The 16,506-nt window shown below is 40.7% G+C and overlaps 1 protein-coding gene across 1 annotated transcript; it reads left to right on the top strand.

Moving 5' to 3' along the window:
- The first annotated feature begins 4,634 nt into the window (after positions 1–4,634).
- Positions 4,635–7,491, top strand: LOC138123236 (uncharacterized). Its single transcript, XM_069037846.1, has 2 exons — positions 4,635–5,045; positions 5,097–7,491. Exon 2 carries the CDS (start codon positions 6,159–6,161, stop codon positions 7,485–7,487), a length of 1,329 nt encoding a protein of 442 aa, XP_068893947.1. The 5' UTR covers positions 4,635–5,045; positions 5,097–6,158; the 3' UTR covers positions 7,488–7,491.
- Positions 7,492–16,506: the final 9,015 nt, after the last annotated feature.

Below are 16,506 nucleotides of genomic sequence, written 5' to 3'. Positions count from 1 at the left end.
CTTTTTTCGGCTGATAGTTTCTACATTCCTGGTACGACGCCATTTAAATTTTGAAATCCATTTTTTTTTGCTATTGTAAATGAAGATGTACTCTTCTTATTTTTCTCTGTCTGTAGGAATAACAATAAAAGTAAGTATGATCTGCAATATGGGTGTCGCGATTGTTGACACTTGAGCAGAAACACGTTCCTTAGGAAGTGATAATAAAGGACAATTTAGATATACTTATTGACGAAAAATGAAACACTGTAATTTTCTTTATTGGCAAAAAACGAAAAGAGATTCATCGTTCGGAAAGGTCATGGTGTCAGTGTTTTATTATTCCAGGGGTGTAGTAATAACTGATTATCTGCTAAGAGGTTAGGGTAGATCATCATCGGAGAGAATCACGCGAGTTGGATTGATCGGGAATGGTTAAGAAGAAAATTTTAACAAGCATCGTACATCTGCCTACATGTCGCTGTGGTAAAACTTCACCAATTTTACCACCAAGTGTTGTTCCAAACACTTTATTTTACAAGGCTTATAATATAGAGTACCTGCTCAATTTGTTGCCGTAAGGGCTATTAAAAAAAGGAATATGATTATGGAAGATTTGGTTAAAAATTATCCACATACGACCGCTGCGCAAGTACTTACTGACCAGAGGGCTACTACATGAGAGTACCTACATATTTGCACAGAAAATGTATACACAAATTAAAATTGCAAAAAGGCAACTCTTTAATAGGTATAATAAACTACCATTAAAAAGGTACCTAGTTCATTAATATTTTTTACAACACGAAATAAATAGGAGTACCTTTTTCTATTGTTAAAAAAAGCTGTACTATATTTCACTATTTTTAGTGTTAAAAGATCTCTTTGTACAAAATTAAAAAGCTTTAAAAAAAGTGTCGTGCATGTCGTTACTTTACTCAGTAAATATGTATAGTAACGAAATAGCCGAATCATATGAGTGCATTGAAAACAATGAAGTTTTCTGGCGATTTAGAAAACTCAAATTTTAGATTTGTGTTTTGATGGTGATTGTTGACAGTCGTAGAATAGTTATGTTCATATGAGTAGTGCTGCCAGATTACTTTTCAGGTATGAGGCCGAAGTTTGAAACACGAGGCGTTAGCCGAGTGTTGCCAAACGGGTCGAATACCTGAAAACTGACAGCGCACCAATATTGAATAACATTTTTCGTGTTCTTTTGGACAAAATCTTAAAAATCTTTGACATATGTCGAGTTAGGTATATAAACTGAAAAGTTTATGTATTTAGTTATATACCACTTTTTACGTTATGTGTCTCAGGAAACGAACACGAAAAAAATATTGTATGCATGCATAAGGCGGGGATTGCAGCACTCGTCTCTAGCTCCTGCGCTCAAACTTCCCACTTGTGCAAAAAGTACTGCGTTATGCACATGTTGCATAAATTATTATTATTTCACAATCTGGGGAATTTTATTTTCCACTTTAGCACGCCTTCACTTAACCAAATTTTGCTTACTTTGCTACCACAATAACAGTTTTTGCTGCTAGAGTAACATCTCTTGAGTTTTACCTAAGTAACGGAATGACAGTACCCAATTACCTAATTAATTAATTACTTAATTCAAATTTTGAAACTTTATCATTTTTTCAGTAATACACAATGGTGTTGCAAAAATTGTGTATGCAACTCGCCTATAGAGCGCTTTATTTACGCCCTGGATTACAATACTCACTGCGCTCGTGCATGTAGACTTCCTATTTTTAAAGAAAGTAGTGTTTTATATACAAGTTGCATAAATAACTTGTCTTTTTCTTATACATATTGTGATTAGTGCACTCATATAATACATATGTCTAAGATTTTCGTATTTTAGAAATGATTTGCAGCATCTCAGGAAGAGCTAGAAATGATCATTGGAAATTACAGAAACGATTGTTATTCGTGTTCTTATTTTCTATTAGATTTCTTTAAAAAATAAATACTTTAGTTTTAGTGGACGTACGAGTATACCAAACAGAGAACATTGTGGCAGAGTATGAATACATTTTGTCATTTCGTTTTTTGCACTTAATTTCTTGTTGCAAAATACTCGTTACGTAAATATTTTGGGATGGGCGTGAGTCTTGATATCTAATTTCATTTTATTAAGATTTGTTGTATGTATGTAGGTCGAGCCTCTTTGATGTCGAAATCTGCAATAGCCAATTTCCAATTATCAGATATGTAATTTATCATAATTTCCACACCTACTTTGACTTTATAACCTAATATGGCAACAACTTATTTCGTATTCTATTTTGTCACTTAAAAAATGATTCAAGAAAAACTGGAGTTTTATCGTTTTAAGTCAAATCTGATTACTCGATAGCAAAACGAAACAAAACGTCTACCTATTTTAAAATAGAGCAGTAGCTAAAATAAAACAAAGAATTTAGCCAGTTTGCGCCGCCCAAGTAATTTAATGCTAAGTAATAGTTAAAATGGAATTGTTGTTATTTGACTTGTTTATCAGCATAACTAGTTCTTATCCCGATGCATAAAATTCTTGTTCTGCTCCACATTAATATGCATGCCGCATTAACACGTTCATCAATTTTCAATCAAAATAGCCTTTAAACATCCGCAGCTGTAATTATGCGTTTTCAGTCAAATTATCAATCTCCTAAACACGCAAAAATTAAAAGCCATCGGTTCGCTTAAAGCTAAAGTCGTTAATACTTAGGGCAGCTTGCAAAAATGTAGGAAAATTAACTAGTTAACATGAACTGTCTGATTGTACAGATAAAAGCTTAATAATATGCAAAAAAATAAGAGTTTCTTCACTGAGTGGCGGTAAAAGCTGCAGATGTAGATTATGCCCATCAATGAGTGAATAAGATTAACAAATCATTTTATCGGATGCATCTCAACGAGCTTCGGTGTTGAATATGTCAACGACATCTCCAATCGGATTCACCCTGATTCTATTGAAACTAGTAGATACTTTTATCAGTTAGTGTAGAACTGATGTTTGGCAAATGGTCGATTAATTAAACTAGTTGGTACAACTTTCTTCAGCATGTGATGCAATGGGTTATGTGATGTGTTTAATTGCAATTAAATTAGAAATGGCAACAGATGCATTTGCTGAGATATACTGGGTGCCCCAAAATTCGCGGAACAGCTTAGCAGTACGTTGTTAAGTAGTCATTAAAAGATCAGGCAAAAATGTTAAAAAAATCATTCTTCTTTCTTGTAGAAGATATGGACCTATTCATTACACTAAATGTGGCAACATTTAAAAACATTCTATGTATCCCAATAGTCTGCAAATATTTCATTTTTGTTGTATCCATGGAAATGAGAGAAAAATCAAAGCCATGTTGCCATACGTTATTTGAGGTAAAACGGACATAAAATTACTATAATACTTGCAAATGCTAGAAATAAATTTTGGACGCTAGTGTCATACATTCTAAAACGACCCTTCTGTATTAATAACCTCAATTTTGATTGTTGTGTCAATTTTGAAAATGTGAATGTCAGATTTACCGAGAAAACATTCAAGAAGCTTTAAAAATGGAATAGAACGAGGTTTTAATTAATAAAAAAATACACAATAAATAAATAAATATTAAAAACTTAATATTTTAAACCGGTGGCATATTGACAAATTGTAGACAAATTTGACAACAATTTCATCATTCATGTGACAATTTCAATAAAGCATGATTTAGAGTAATTGACAGAAGAATTTTATGTTCGTAATAGTACTATGGCGGCCAAAAAATTTTAGCCATCACTATCTTGACATTCCCATAAATCGTAAATAAACCTTTAGAAACCGTAACCCCACTTTCGATTCTTGTTATTTTGACAATTAATTAAACTGTTTAAAGCTCAGATAATTCAAAACTCCGACAAGAATGAACAAAATTAGAGCAGTCGTACTATTCCGGACACGGAATCTTGACCAACATTTTTTTAGACATTTCTAAAAAAATTATATAAACCAGTCATTAGTGTCATTAATAAATGACAATTATTAAAAATCACTTTGAAGTTTTTCTTGTGACATCAAAAAAGCAGGGAAATGGCATTATCGAGTCAAAAGTTGGGTTATATTCAATAAAGGCCAGTTCACACATATTTGTCAGTTAAATGTCAGTCGTGGCCAAGATTCCGTATCCGGAATAGTACATAGATAACCTGAGGTCAACGTTCTGTGTAGTAGAAATGACAAAATAATTTCGAGTTTTGAAATTTACCACCCAAAAAATAACATTCATAATGAAGACGGTAATCATGTTGACAATAAAGTATGGATTACAATTTGATTTTTTGAAATGACAAACAATGACATAGTACCTCTAGGAATATTAAAATTAATTAACCATCATCTAAAATTGTTGGAATTACACCGTGGGGGGCCTTAACAGATATTTATATTATGCAATTTTAACGAGAATATTAAGAAAATACAATGTTCACTCCATCCAGTTTTGTACTTTTGATGATTTGATGTTATAGATACATCTACTATACTTCGTCCAGCGAGAGATTGGGAGATTTTAAATTGTATTAAATTACCCCAACACTACAAAATGCACTAGAATACATTAATCAGAGCATAATTTCAGGGCACACATGTTACTGCTTGAAGAATATATTTCAAATTTTACGTGCGCTTGTCACCCTTGGTTTTTCGCCCAACATACCTCTTCAGGAATCGTTGGTTGCCTACAAAATTCCCTCTTTTGCTAGCGCGAAGACAAGCGCGCGCGCGACTCCTTCGAGAATATTCCATCTTATCAGGAGAATCTTCACTCACCTTTTTTCTCTTCTGAATCTACCGTGCCACGTGCCTTTGCGGACCGTTTCGTTCGAGTGAAATCAATTTATTACCTGGTGCCAGGGATCTTCGTATTCGTCGAAACCTTGTGGATGGTGTGCTGTATCGTCTCCGTGTGGAAAATTTGAGCGCACCCTTCCAACTCCGCTTAGGGAGGATTTTGGTCCAAACGCTAAGGCTCGTGACGCAATCGAAGTAGACTCCTGCGAGGCATTTCCCTTGCCTGAGGGTATAGGTGAGTCTTCATGTAGACAATGTGCTACACGTAGTACTCCTCTAGGGAATCCTCCATCTCCACCCCCTAGACTTCGACCCCAACCGTCTTACGTCGAGGTCAAGAGAAAACCGTGCGTCGGGCTCATCGTCGACGCGCCCGAGACCTCTGTGGCTCCAGTCTCGTCTCTAGAACCGTCAGCTCCGCTCAAAGGACTTTGCCACCAGATCCCCGAACGACTGGGAAAGGACACGCTCCTCTACGGCCCCTGAGCGCGGACTGCTCCTGGAGACCGGCAAGCCACCCCTCTTATTCGACTCAATTTCATTTTATCTAACCTTTTTCTAAATATCTTACTAACCATATCACAATTTACAAACTAACTCAATCTAGCAAGTGAAATAGCTCGCGTACTTTTGTTATATATATCACATTATAACCTTGTTAACATCTCCGCGTAGACATCAGCGAGATTCGCTTATTGTAAAGCTCTGCGGAAATAGCTATTTCGGCCGGATTGCTGGAACCGAGTTTCCACCCCTTTTTATTGTACATTTTTATATCAATTCACATTTATATTTATATCAATTCAGATATAACTACAGTCATTTCAATTACATTCAATTTTCACCTACATAGTGTGTATCAATACTACCCCCCTCAGCTCGCCCGTCTGTATTTTTTTGGTTTCGCCTGTTTGAATAGCGCCTAGGTCCAGCCACGTCCACTTTGTGCGTTTCTTTTCGTTCTCGCGAACTTCAAACACCTCTCCTGGCCAGGTCAGCAGGCTACTTGCGGGGCCTGCTACCAAAAGAACCCTCGACTTCGCCGCAAGTGGCGCCCTGAGATCGAGCTAGCCCAAGTATTGTGCCCTCTGGCCAGTTTGAACCGTGGCATAATATTTTGGCGCCCAACGTGTTGGCTCGAGGCGATTATTCTCAGTTTTCGATTTTCAATTTTGATTTACCTTACTTCAGGCGAATAAAAGTGACGAGCTGATAGGGTGTTTGATACTTACTATTGATATTCAGTTCGATTTCTAACTATCTCCATTTTCTCTTGGCTCTGACGTGACTCTGTCACTCTATTTATTTCGGTTCGGGAAACGGAGTCAAACTTCCGTTGAACATGGCTAGTCTGCAGTACGAAGTGAACCGTTTGGCTCAAGACGAGCTGGTTTACGAATTAGCTGTTAGAGGGTTAACCGAAGTGGGAACCGTAGAACAGATGCGGAAAACCTTGCGGAACTTGTTGCGTATGGAGCGTGGTCCCAATCCACTCAGTTATCCGGCTCATCCGTTTACCGTTGCGGAAGATCTTGCCGCCCTCACTCAGAAAGCGGAGGAAATTAAAGCTCTCGTGGACGATTTCGACGGAATTTCAGAAACCGGTCGCAAGAAAATCCTGTCAAAATTAGCGTGTGCTTTGGGACGGGCGAATACGGTTAGGTCTGCCGAGACCGTTAATCAGTCAGCCATTTCGAAGATAGTAGTGTCCTTACTCAACTCGAATTCCGACATGGAATACAAGGTTAGACATGCTACCGCCGATCAGTCTCTAGGAGCGTTAGATGTCAGTTTGCTAAACGTTGATAGCGGAGAAGACTCCGATGTCGAGACATCACCTACCGCCGCTACTTCTTTCGCGCGAGGCGACACCTCGTTTAGGGCACCTAGTGTTCCGGTTTACAAGTGGAACCTCAAATTCTCCGGTGAGGACTCTCGCCTTTCGTTAAGCGCTTTCCTAATGAGAGTCGAAGAGTTGCGTGTCTCGCGAAACGTCACGGAGGAGGAATTATTCCAATCGGCAAATGACTTATTCGAAGGACGAGCTTTGACGTGGTTCCGCTCCGTTCGTCGAAACGCTTACGACTGGCGCTCCTTGGTAGCTTTGTTGCGGAATCAGTTTCAGCCCGCTGATTATAACGACAGGCTGTTTGAGGAAATTCGTCGCCGAACTCAGGGTCCGGATGAGAGCATCGCGATGTTCGCTGCAGTGATGGACAACTTGTTTGATCGGGTGACAGTCAGAGTTCCGGAGGCTACGCGTCTTAAAATCATCTTAAAGAATCTGGCCCCATATTACCAAAATCAACTGGGTCTCTCTCCGATCACGTCTCGCGATCAGTTGCTCGAGGCGAGTAGGCTATTGGAAGCCAGAAAAGCATCCGTCGAGTGCTACGTTCAGCCAACGCGCCGCCGCGGACAGATTTGTCTAGAACCTGACCTCGCATACGTCCAAGTGGAGGCCTCTTCGGCGAAGAGCTCCACCCCCAATTCTCTCGACGTCCGGCCCGTGAAGGCCATATCGGGAAAGTGTTGGAACTGCGGCAAGCCCAACCATTCTTTCCGTTCGTGCGCTGAACCCCGGAAGAAATTTTGCTACCGATGTGGTGCTCCGGATTGCACCGTTGCCACGTGCGGTAAGTGTTCGGGAAACGGGACACGGAGGAAGTAGATGGTCGTGAGCATTCCTCCGGTTCTCCTTCTAATATCGACCGCACCGGAATCATCCTCGACTACGTCCTCTCGCATTTACACGGCGATGAGCGTCCATTCCTAAGAGTAAAGATCGCGGGAACTCCTTTTCTCGGGTTGCTCGACTCTGGCGCTTCGCGTACCGTCATGGGCGGTGTCGGTTGGCGAAAATTGCAGAACTTGGGTTTACCTCTCCAACCAAGCGTCGCTGACTGCACGGTCGCCGACGGTCGAATTTGCAAAAGCCTAGGTTCTGTTCGGGCTCCGATTGATCTGTTGGGGAAAGTTCGACTCGTAGAGATACACGTAGTACCCGATCTGACAGAAGGGTTGTTGTTGGGAAAGGATTTCTGGAAGACAATGGAGGTCGTCCCCGACTTAAGCAAAGACGTCTGGTATTTTTCCTCGGACTTGAGCCAGACCGTAAGAGTTGCACCTCTGGGAGACGTCTCCGGATTACTCGACCAGTCATCTCTGACCCCGCAACAAAAGTCCGTGCTGGGATCGTTGATCCGGACACAGTCGCAACTACAGCCTGCGCGTATCGGGAAAGTGAAAGAGGTACAACATCGCATAGAAATATCTTCGGACGTCCGCCCCATAAAGCAGAGGTATTATCCCGTTTCGCCCGCGAAGCAAAAGATAATCGACACCGAAGTTGAGGAAATGTTACGGGAGGGAATAATCGAACCTTCACGAAGCGCTTGGTCTTCACCAGTTTGTTTAGTCCCCAAGAAGGACGGATCGTATCGTTTTTGTGTGGATTACCGAAAATTAAATTCCGTTACGAAGCCAGACGCTTACCCGCTCCCGTACATATCTTCAATTTTGGACCAGCTACGCGATTGCCGTTATATGAGTTCGCTCGACATCAAGAGTGCCTTTTGGCAAGTTGAGGTCGCTCCAGAACATCGGGAATTTACCGCATTTACTGTCCCGGGACGGGGACTGTACCACTTCAAAAGAATGCCGTTCGGTTTAATAAATTCGCCGGCCACCTGGCAGCGCATCATCGACTCCGTCGTAGGTGCTGACCTCCAGCCCTACGTCTTCGTATACATGGACGACATTGTGGTCACCTCTTCCGACTTCGACACTCACATTCGTGTCCTAAGACAGATATTCGATCGTCTCCGTGACGCCGGTATAACGTGTAACTGGGAGAAGAGTCAATTCTGTCGCGCCGAATTACGTTATCTCGGTCACCTGGTCGATAGCAACGGCGTGAGACCAGACACCGCTAAGGTGGAAGCAATTCTCAAGATCCCGGAACCAAAGAACGTCTCTGACGTCCGTCGCTTCGTCGGTACTGCCAGTTGGTATCGCCGTTTCGTACCTCATTTCGCTTCCGTTATCGCTCCTCTTGCGCAATTGACTCGCAAGGGCGTCCCATTTTCGTGGACTGAAGAGTGTTCTTCGGCTTTCGTTCGGGTGAAAGAACTGCTCATTTCCGCGCCGATCCTGTCTTCTCCAGATTTTTCGCGACAGTTCGTTGTGCAGTGTGACGCCTCTTCGTACGGTCTTGGTGCCGTGTTGACGCAAACTTTTGATGACGGGGAGAAACCCATCTCCTACCTATCGCGATCGCTAACCCGTGCGGAACGGAACCTGTCCACGACGGAACGAGAATGCCTTTGCGTCATCTGGGCTGTCGAAAAATTACGCCATTATCTGGAGGGAGTCCATTTCGTTGTGATCACCGATCACCACAGTTTACTGTGGTTGAATCGCTTGAAAGACCCTCAAGGTCGTCTCGCCAGATGGGCCTTACGCCTCCAACCCTACGATTTTGAGATCAAACATCGTCCCGGCAAGGACAACGTCGTTCCCGACATGCTGTCGCGATCCGTTCCGATCACCGCCGTCACTGACTTCGATCCGTCTTTCAGCGATACTAAAGACCCGTGGTATCATCGGTTACGGACCGAGGTCGCGGCAAAACCTCTCAAATACCCTCAGTACCGAGTCGAGGACGGAATACTGTTGAAGTACACTCGCTGTCGAATTCCAGAACTGTCCCTCGAACGAGACTACTGGAAGCGAGTCGTTCCGAAAGATTATCGCGTCAAAATTCTCCGACGTTACCACGATGAAGTCACTTCCGGACACGTTGGTATCTTCAAGACCTTTCAGAAAATCCGGACTAGGTACTATTGGCCTAAAATGAAAGCCGACGTAGTGCGTTACGTTGTCGGTTGCAAAGACTGTGCTCAGCACAAAGTGGAGCAGAAACCTCCAGCTGGTCTGATGGGAAAACGTGTCGCCCCTACCGCGCCATGGGAATTGATAAGCTTGGATTTTATCGGCCCATTTCCGCGTTCTGCGCAGGGTTACGTGTACGCGCTGGTCGTCACCGATTATTTCACGAAGTATGTTCTGACGTTTCCTATGCGATCGGCGACAGCCAAAGCGCTCACCAAATGCGTTGAAGAACAAATCTTCTTGGTATACGGCACCCCCCGAATGTTGATTTGCGACAACGGCACGCAATTGAGAGGCAGATCTTTTCGAGCGTTGTGCGAGAGGTACGAAGTCAAAATACAGTATACGCCCCATCACTATCCCCGTGCCGATCCGACCGAACGAACGAATAGAGTGGTCAAGACCATGATCGCCACGTACATCAAGTCCGATCATCGCCACTGGTCCGACCATTTGGCCGCAATCGGTTGTGCGATTCGCACAGCATGCCACGAAACCACTGGATACAGTCCGTACTTCGCAAATTTCGGGCGCGAGCACAAAGTCTTGGGTAGCGAACACTATCATCCACTATCTCCCGCGGACCCGCGATTAGAGGACTTTGTTCAAAAGCGTCAGCTAGGTTTCCAGAAACTCTTTGGAGAAATCGCAAACCGACTCCAAACTGCGCACGAGAAAAACAAACGAGTCTATGACTTACGCAGGCGTCCCGTGGACTACCAGCCCGGACAGTTGGTATGGCGCCGAGACAAAAGTCTCTCGGACGCGGTTGGCCACTACACCGCCAAATTAGGTCCGAAATTCGTTGGCCCGTTCAAAATCGCCCGGAAAATCGGTTACGGAACGTATGAGCTGACAGACGATACCGGTACTAAAAGAGGCCATTGGCACGTCCAAGACCTAAAACCTGTTCGAGATCCCTATGATGATGTCACATAAGTAAATTTCACATTGTGTTAGGGCTGTAATGACCACACCCCTGGCGCATCCTAAACCACATAAATAGGGCAAGCTCCCCTATGGTCATAGACGAATCAAACGCGTCCTCTGTCGACTCGGTCGACTCTAAGAGCTAAACTTTGTTTTGAATTTTTGTTTTTTTAAATCTCGGATTTATCCCCCTTGCCGTGGTGCAGTAAGATCGTGGTCGGTATGGTTGTCATTATCGTTATCGTTTGGTTTTGGCCGTTAGTCGGTCCTTGTAACCCTAACCCACCACCTTCAAGTTTCTCAATTTCGACATTCCTTTTTGTTACCGATTTCGTCTTTGTTGTTGTCTTGACATCTAGCTGGTTTTGGGGAGCAATCCACCACAAAACCAGGCTAGACCCAAGTGTTTTCTTCCGATCGCGAGGTCCACGAGACCGAAAAATTCCTGGCAGTTGGCGCAGGTCGGAGAAGATTTTGCAGTGGAACATGGCAGGTGGACACGACCGTCGTTGAGTTGGATCTTCTTTCAATTTATCTCTATGTTTCTTTCTCCACATTTCCGTTCCTCTTGCGAGTGTGTCGCTCGACCGCCATGTGCACCGCACCTCTTCTTCGAGATATTTTGTTTTATAGACTTTGTTACCGGAGTAGTCATTCGCTCTGTTTAAGCGTCGAAGCGGCTATACGGCTTCACATCAATTTCAGGCTGGTACGTCTACATTGTACTGGGTCAGTGGAAACCCCGGGCTTCACCCCAAAAAGTCCATCCCGCTTCTCATTTTTTTGTTTTTTTGTTGGCAGAGGTTCAAAGAAAAATTTTCTTCAAAAATTTTTCTTTTGGAGGAAAAGAGGGCCTTGTCACCCTTGGTTTTTCGCCCAACATACCTCTTCAGGAATCGTTGGTTGCCTACAAAATTCCCTCTTTTGCTAGCGCGAAGACAAGCGCGCGCGCGACTCCTTCGAGAATATTCCATCTTATCAGGAGAATCTTCACTCACCTTTTTTCTCTTCTGAATCTACCGTGCCACGTGCCTTTGCGGACCGTTTCGTTCGAGTGAAATCAATTTATTACCTGGTGCCAGGGATCTTCGTATTCGTCGAAACCTTGTGGATGGTGTGCTGTATCGTCTCCGTGTGGAAAATTTGAGCGCACCCTTCCAACTCCGCTTAGGGAGGATTTTGGTCCAAACGCTAAGGCTCGTGACGCAATCGAAGTAGACTCCTGCGAGGCATTTCCCTTGCCTGAGGGTATAGGTGAGTCTTCATGTAGACAATGTGCTACACGTAGTACTCCTCTAGGGAATCCTCCATCTCCACCCCCTAGACTTCGACCCCAACCGTCTTACGTCGAGGTCAAGAGAAAACCGTGCGTCGGGCTCATCGTCGACGCGCCCGAGACCTCTGTGGCTCCAGTCTCGTCTCTAGAACCGTCAGCTCCGCTCAAAGGACTTTGCCACCAGATCCCCGAACGACTGGGAAAGGACACGCTCCTCTACGGCCCCTGAGCGCGGACTGCTCCTGGAGACCGGCAAGCCACCCCTCTTATTCGACTCAATTTCATTTTATCTAACCTTTTTCTAAATATCTTACTAACCATATCACAATTTACAAACTAACTCAATCTAGCAAGTGAAATAGCTCGCGTACTTTTGTTATATATATCACATTATAACCTTGTTAACATCTCCGCGTAGACATCAGCGAGATTCGCTTATTGTAAAGCTCTGCGGAAATAGCTATTTCGGCCGGATTGCTGGAACCGAGTTTCCACCCCTTTTTATTGTACATTTTTATATCAATTCACATTTATATTTATATCAATTCAGATATAACTACAGTCATTTCAATTACATTCAATTTTCACCTACATAGTGTGTATCAATACTACCCCCCTCAGCTCGCCCGTCTGTATTTTTTTGGTTTCGCCTGTTTGAATAGCGCCTAGGTCCAGCCACGTCCACTTTGTGCGTTTCTTTTCGTTCTCGCGAACTTCAAACACCTCTCCTGGCCAGGTCAGCAGGCTACTTGCGGGGCCTGCTACCAAAAGAACCCTCGACTTCGCCGCAAGTGGCGCCCTGAGATCGAGCTAGCCCAAGTATTGTGCCCTCTGGCCAGTTTGAACCGTGGCACGCTAGGTATTACTTTTTCTACGTAGAATTTAATCATTTAAATGTCAACCAATCTCTCGCTGGACAAACTTTACAAAGTGTTTATAAAAGAACGTACTCGCATATCAAAAGTCATATGGAATTCGAATATGTTTGATTTTTCCCGCACTGTAGCATATTGTGCAGGGTCATTATAAATGATTGTAGTCGAAGCAAGCCATGCCCATGTTATGAAATTTTTGCCGCCTCACTGTGAACTGTCAGTTTTTGTCAGTGTCAATGTCATTTTTTGCGGTGATGAGGATTTTATTTTTTTTTTCTAAATTAACGATTGACTGTAAAAATATATAGTTGTTTTGCAACCAATTTAACTCCTGTGTGTAAACGGTAACCATAAATTTTACATTCGGTTTTTACGTCAACTTGGACTACAATAATTTATTATTAGGTATTATTAAATTAAGCTAAATTGCGGAGGCAAACCTTTTACGCAAATTTGTTTAAGCGTTAACAAGTACGAGTAAAATTTAATTAATATAGTCGGATAAACTAAGCACCGAGCGATCCAAAAGTCTTTCTATCAAGTGAGATCAAGTGAGCCACGACATTATTATAATTACACCATAAAATAAAAAAATGTGAAATTAAAAATATCAAAGGATTTGGACAGACTAATAAAACATATTTTTAATTTTCATTTAAATATGCCCAAATATGCTGCAGCCCAACGGCATTCGTTTTCACTGTCATGGTCCACTTGACAGAAAGACTTTTGGATCGCACGGTATATTAATTATAATGACCCTGTAGAAAAGCAGAGGTTATGTTCATCAAATCGCTTCTCATTTAATTGTTGCGTTTTTTAGTCACGTGATGACTACTGGTTTGAGTGATTTGAACAACATATTCCCTACTTCAAAACCCCAATGGACTTCAGTCCTGTATTTTTCCTGATTTTCCAGAAACCTTGTGTATTATATTCTGAATCACTGATTGATCAACTTTGTTCATTTTGTTCTTTATTCGAAGTTTCTGCTGGTTGTTATTTCTTGGTTTCCACCTTATCTCATACATTTTTTCACTGAAATCTATCCAAAAGTCTTGGAAGCATTAGGAAGGAAATTTTGAGATTTCGGAGATAAATGGAATTAGTTAATCAATCACTTTTTGTGGATAATGTGAACTTCTTGGGTTGGACCTAAACAATTATTATTATTATTTGGTGATTATTATCTAGAAACATCTAGAAACCCAAAAGCATCAGAAACTCTACAAATGTAAGACACAATTTTTTTAAATCACCACCTTCACATGTTTAGAATGCGTTTATTTTTTTTGCACTTTAAAGGGATTTTTTTTCAGCTGCTTCTCACTGTATTCTGGAGACTTCGTTCTCCTTTAACTTTTCAATATTTTAAACTTTCTCGTCTCAAATATGTATCTGAAAATTCATCTGATGTTTATCTGACTCATCGAAACTGAAAATGATGCAAGTTCAATGTATTTTTCCGGAAATAGTCTTGGAAACAACATTTTCCTGCTTATTTAGACGCAGGAAAATTGAATTTTCCGGACTAGTACTGTAAAGACTTTTTCTTTATACCATACTGTTATTAGGATTTATCAGTACTCAATGCTTGATTGATATGATACCTATAACAGTCTAGGCCGTTATTCAAAATTATAGACCGTTATTCAAAATTATCAGACCGAGGCCGTTATTTTTGCTGCCGTTGCTACGGTTACGGCACAAATGACAACAAAATTTAATTTTTGAAGTAAAGAGAAATGTCAGTCTTACAAATAAATTATCGTTAAATGTTAAGTATTATTGGTATAAAGAAAACTATAAAACAACATACGGCCGATATGGATATAACAGACTCGGTTGATTATAAAATCTCGGCTCCGCCTCGATTGTACAATACCTCAACCTTGTCTGTTATATAACCCATATCGGCCTAATACCGTTATATACTATACAAGACGCAAAATATTTTTTTTATGTTTTTTACTTTGTAACTATAGTTGCCAACAAAATTGACAAACTTGACTTTTGTGGAATTTGAAAAAAATTTTTCTAAAATTTGTAAATTTCGTCTTTTTTACGATTTCCGGAAAAATTTAATACAAAACACTTCAGTAAAATCTCTTACTTGACTCGGAGCTTTAAAATACTCGGCACAAAGTGCCTCATATTTCAATTTAGCTTCTCTTCAGTAATGTGAGATTTTCCTGACTTTTATGTAAATAACTATTAAAATAAGAGAAATCTTGTAATAACGGATTGCACCAAGATTATAATTCCAAAAGCTACAGATAGCTTAAGCTCCAAGTTGAGGTAATAGCAAATTTCAACGTCCCATTTGTTTCAAAGCTTTTAATTCTCTCTTTCAGAAATTGTCTGTTTATTTATGTACAGACGTTATTTTATCCAATCTCTGGATCAGAAACCAATAGAGCAGTAAAAAGTAACCGTTTTCTACGATAAAAATAAATTATTTTCAATTAAATTCAGTTGTACCGCTGGTGGTACTTTTTCCAGATGGAAATTAAAACAATATCGAAAAGGTTGCCTTTGCTTTTACAATTCCTTTTTACTACTTTTTAAATAAAGATTTCTGTTTGAACCTTAACACTTTATTTTTCATCTGGAGAAAAGTTAAATACTTAAATGACTTTTATTGAAATCCCGATATTAATATATTTTATTTCAAAAATTAACATAATAATTAAACAGCATATTGAAACACTATGTTTAAAAAGAAAGTGATATCGTAAACTGACGAAGAACGATAAATTTCGCCTGAGGTACCTACTTAAATCGTTTCACAAATCACGTTCATTTGATATCTTTTTTTGTCTAATTTGATATTCCTTTTCCTTAATTAGAATTTCTAATTTGTTTCCGTTTTACTGAACGGCGAGTGCAATAATTCTGTTTATCTGTTTACAAACCCGGCAAGAATTAATGAAATCCGAAATTTTTGTCTTACAATCGCATTGTTATTGTGCGATGTGCAACTTTCAATCTACATATTATGTACAATTACACACGTTTCACCTTTTCAAAAAAACTAAAGCACAACACAGTTTTATCTTACTTGAAACTTTCATTGAAAGTAATACTTTTACAGAACAATGCATGAATTGTAAGTTGTTGGCTGTTCGGTGCTAACTAGAGGGAAATGCGGGACATTTAGATAATAATTATAATCACCTGTATATTGCAGTAGTTCTTAAACAAGAACTGTTTACTTACTAAATGAGTATAAGTAAGCAAATGGATTGCCTTACATAAATTTGAAATAATATTTTTGTAGTCGAAAGGTACCTACTTTTTCCTCTTGTGATTGCGTATTTTCAGATCTATGTCAAGTTCCAACACTTGATTTTAAAGATTGCAATATCTGACGGCGCTTTGATTGTAAAGATTGACGAGTGACATGTGTTCAGTTTCTAAAGTCGCCGCGAAATCATGTCCTAGTGTGATATTAAACGGACGGTGTTGAATAACCGTCATCTTCTTTTACTTTCTCCGCAACTGTTCTGAACTGAAGTGCACGTATCTGCGTTGAAAAATACGCATTAGCTAAACATTTGTTCTAGAATCTGAATGTGAACTTTCTATATTCACTAACGTATATTATTATAAGCACCACATTACTAATTAAGTAATATTACTTTCGATTTGAGTCGGCGCTTTCTACATAAACACATACTGCTCCAGTATAACTATTCCAGAATAATAAAACGCAG

This window comes from Tenebrio molitor, chromosome 2 (assembly GCF_963966145.1).
Source record: "Tenebrio molitor chromosome 2, icTenMoli1.1, whole genome shotgun sequence".
NCBI classification, from domain to species: domain Eukaryota; kingdom Metazoa; phylum Arthropoda; class Insecta; order Coleoptera; family Tenebrionidae; genus Tenebrio; species Tenebrio molitor.
The sequence above is the reverse complement of the archived record's forward strand: the minus strand, read 5'-3'. Positions and strand labels throughout refer to the sequence as shown.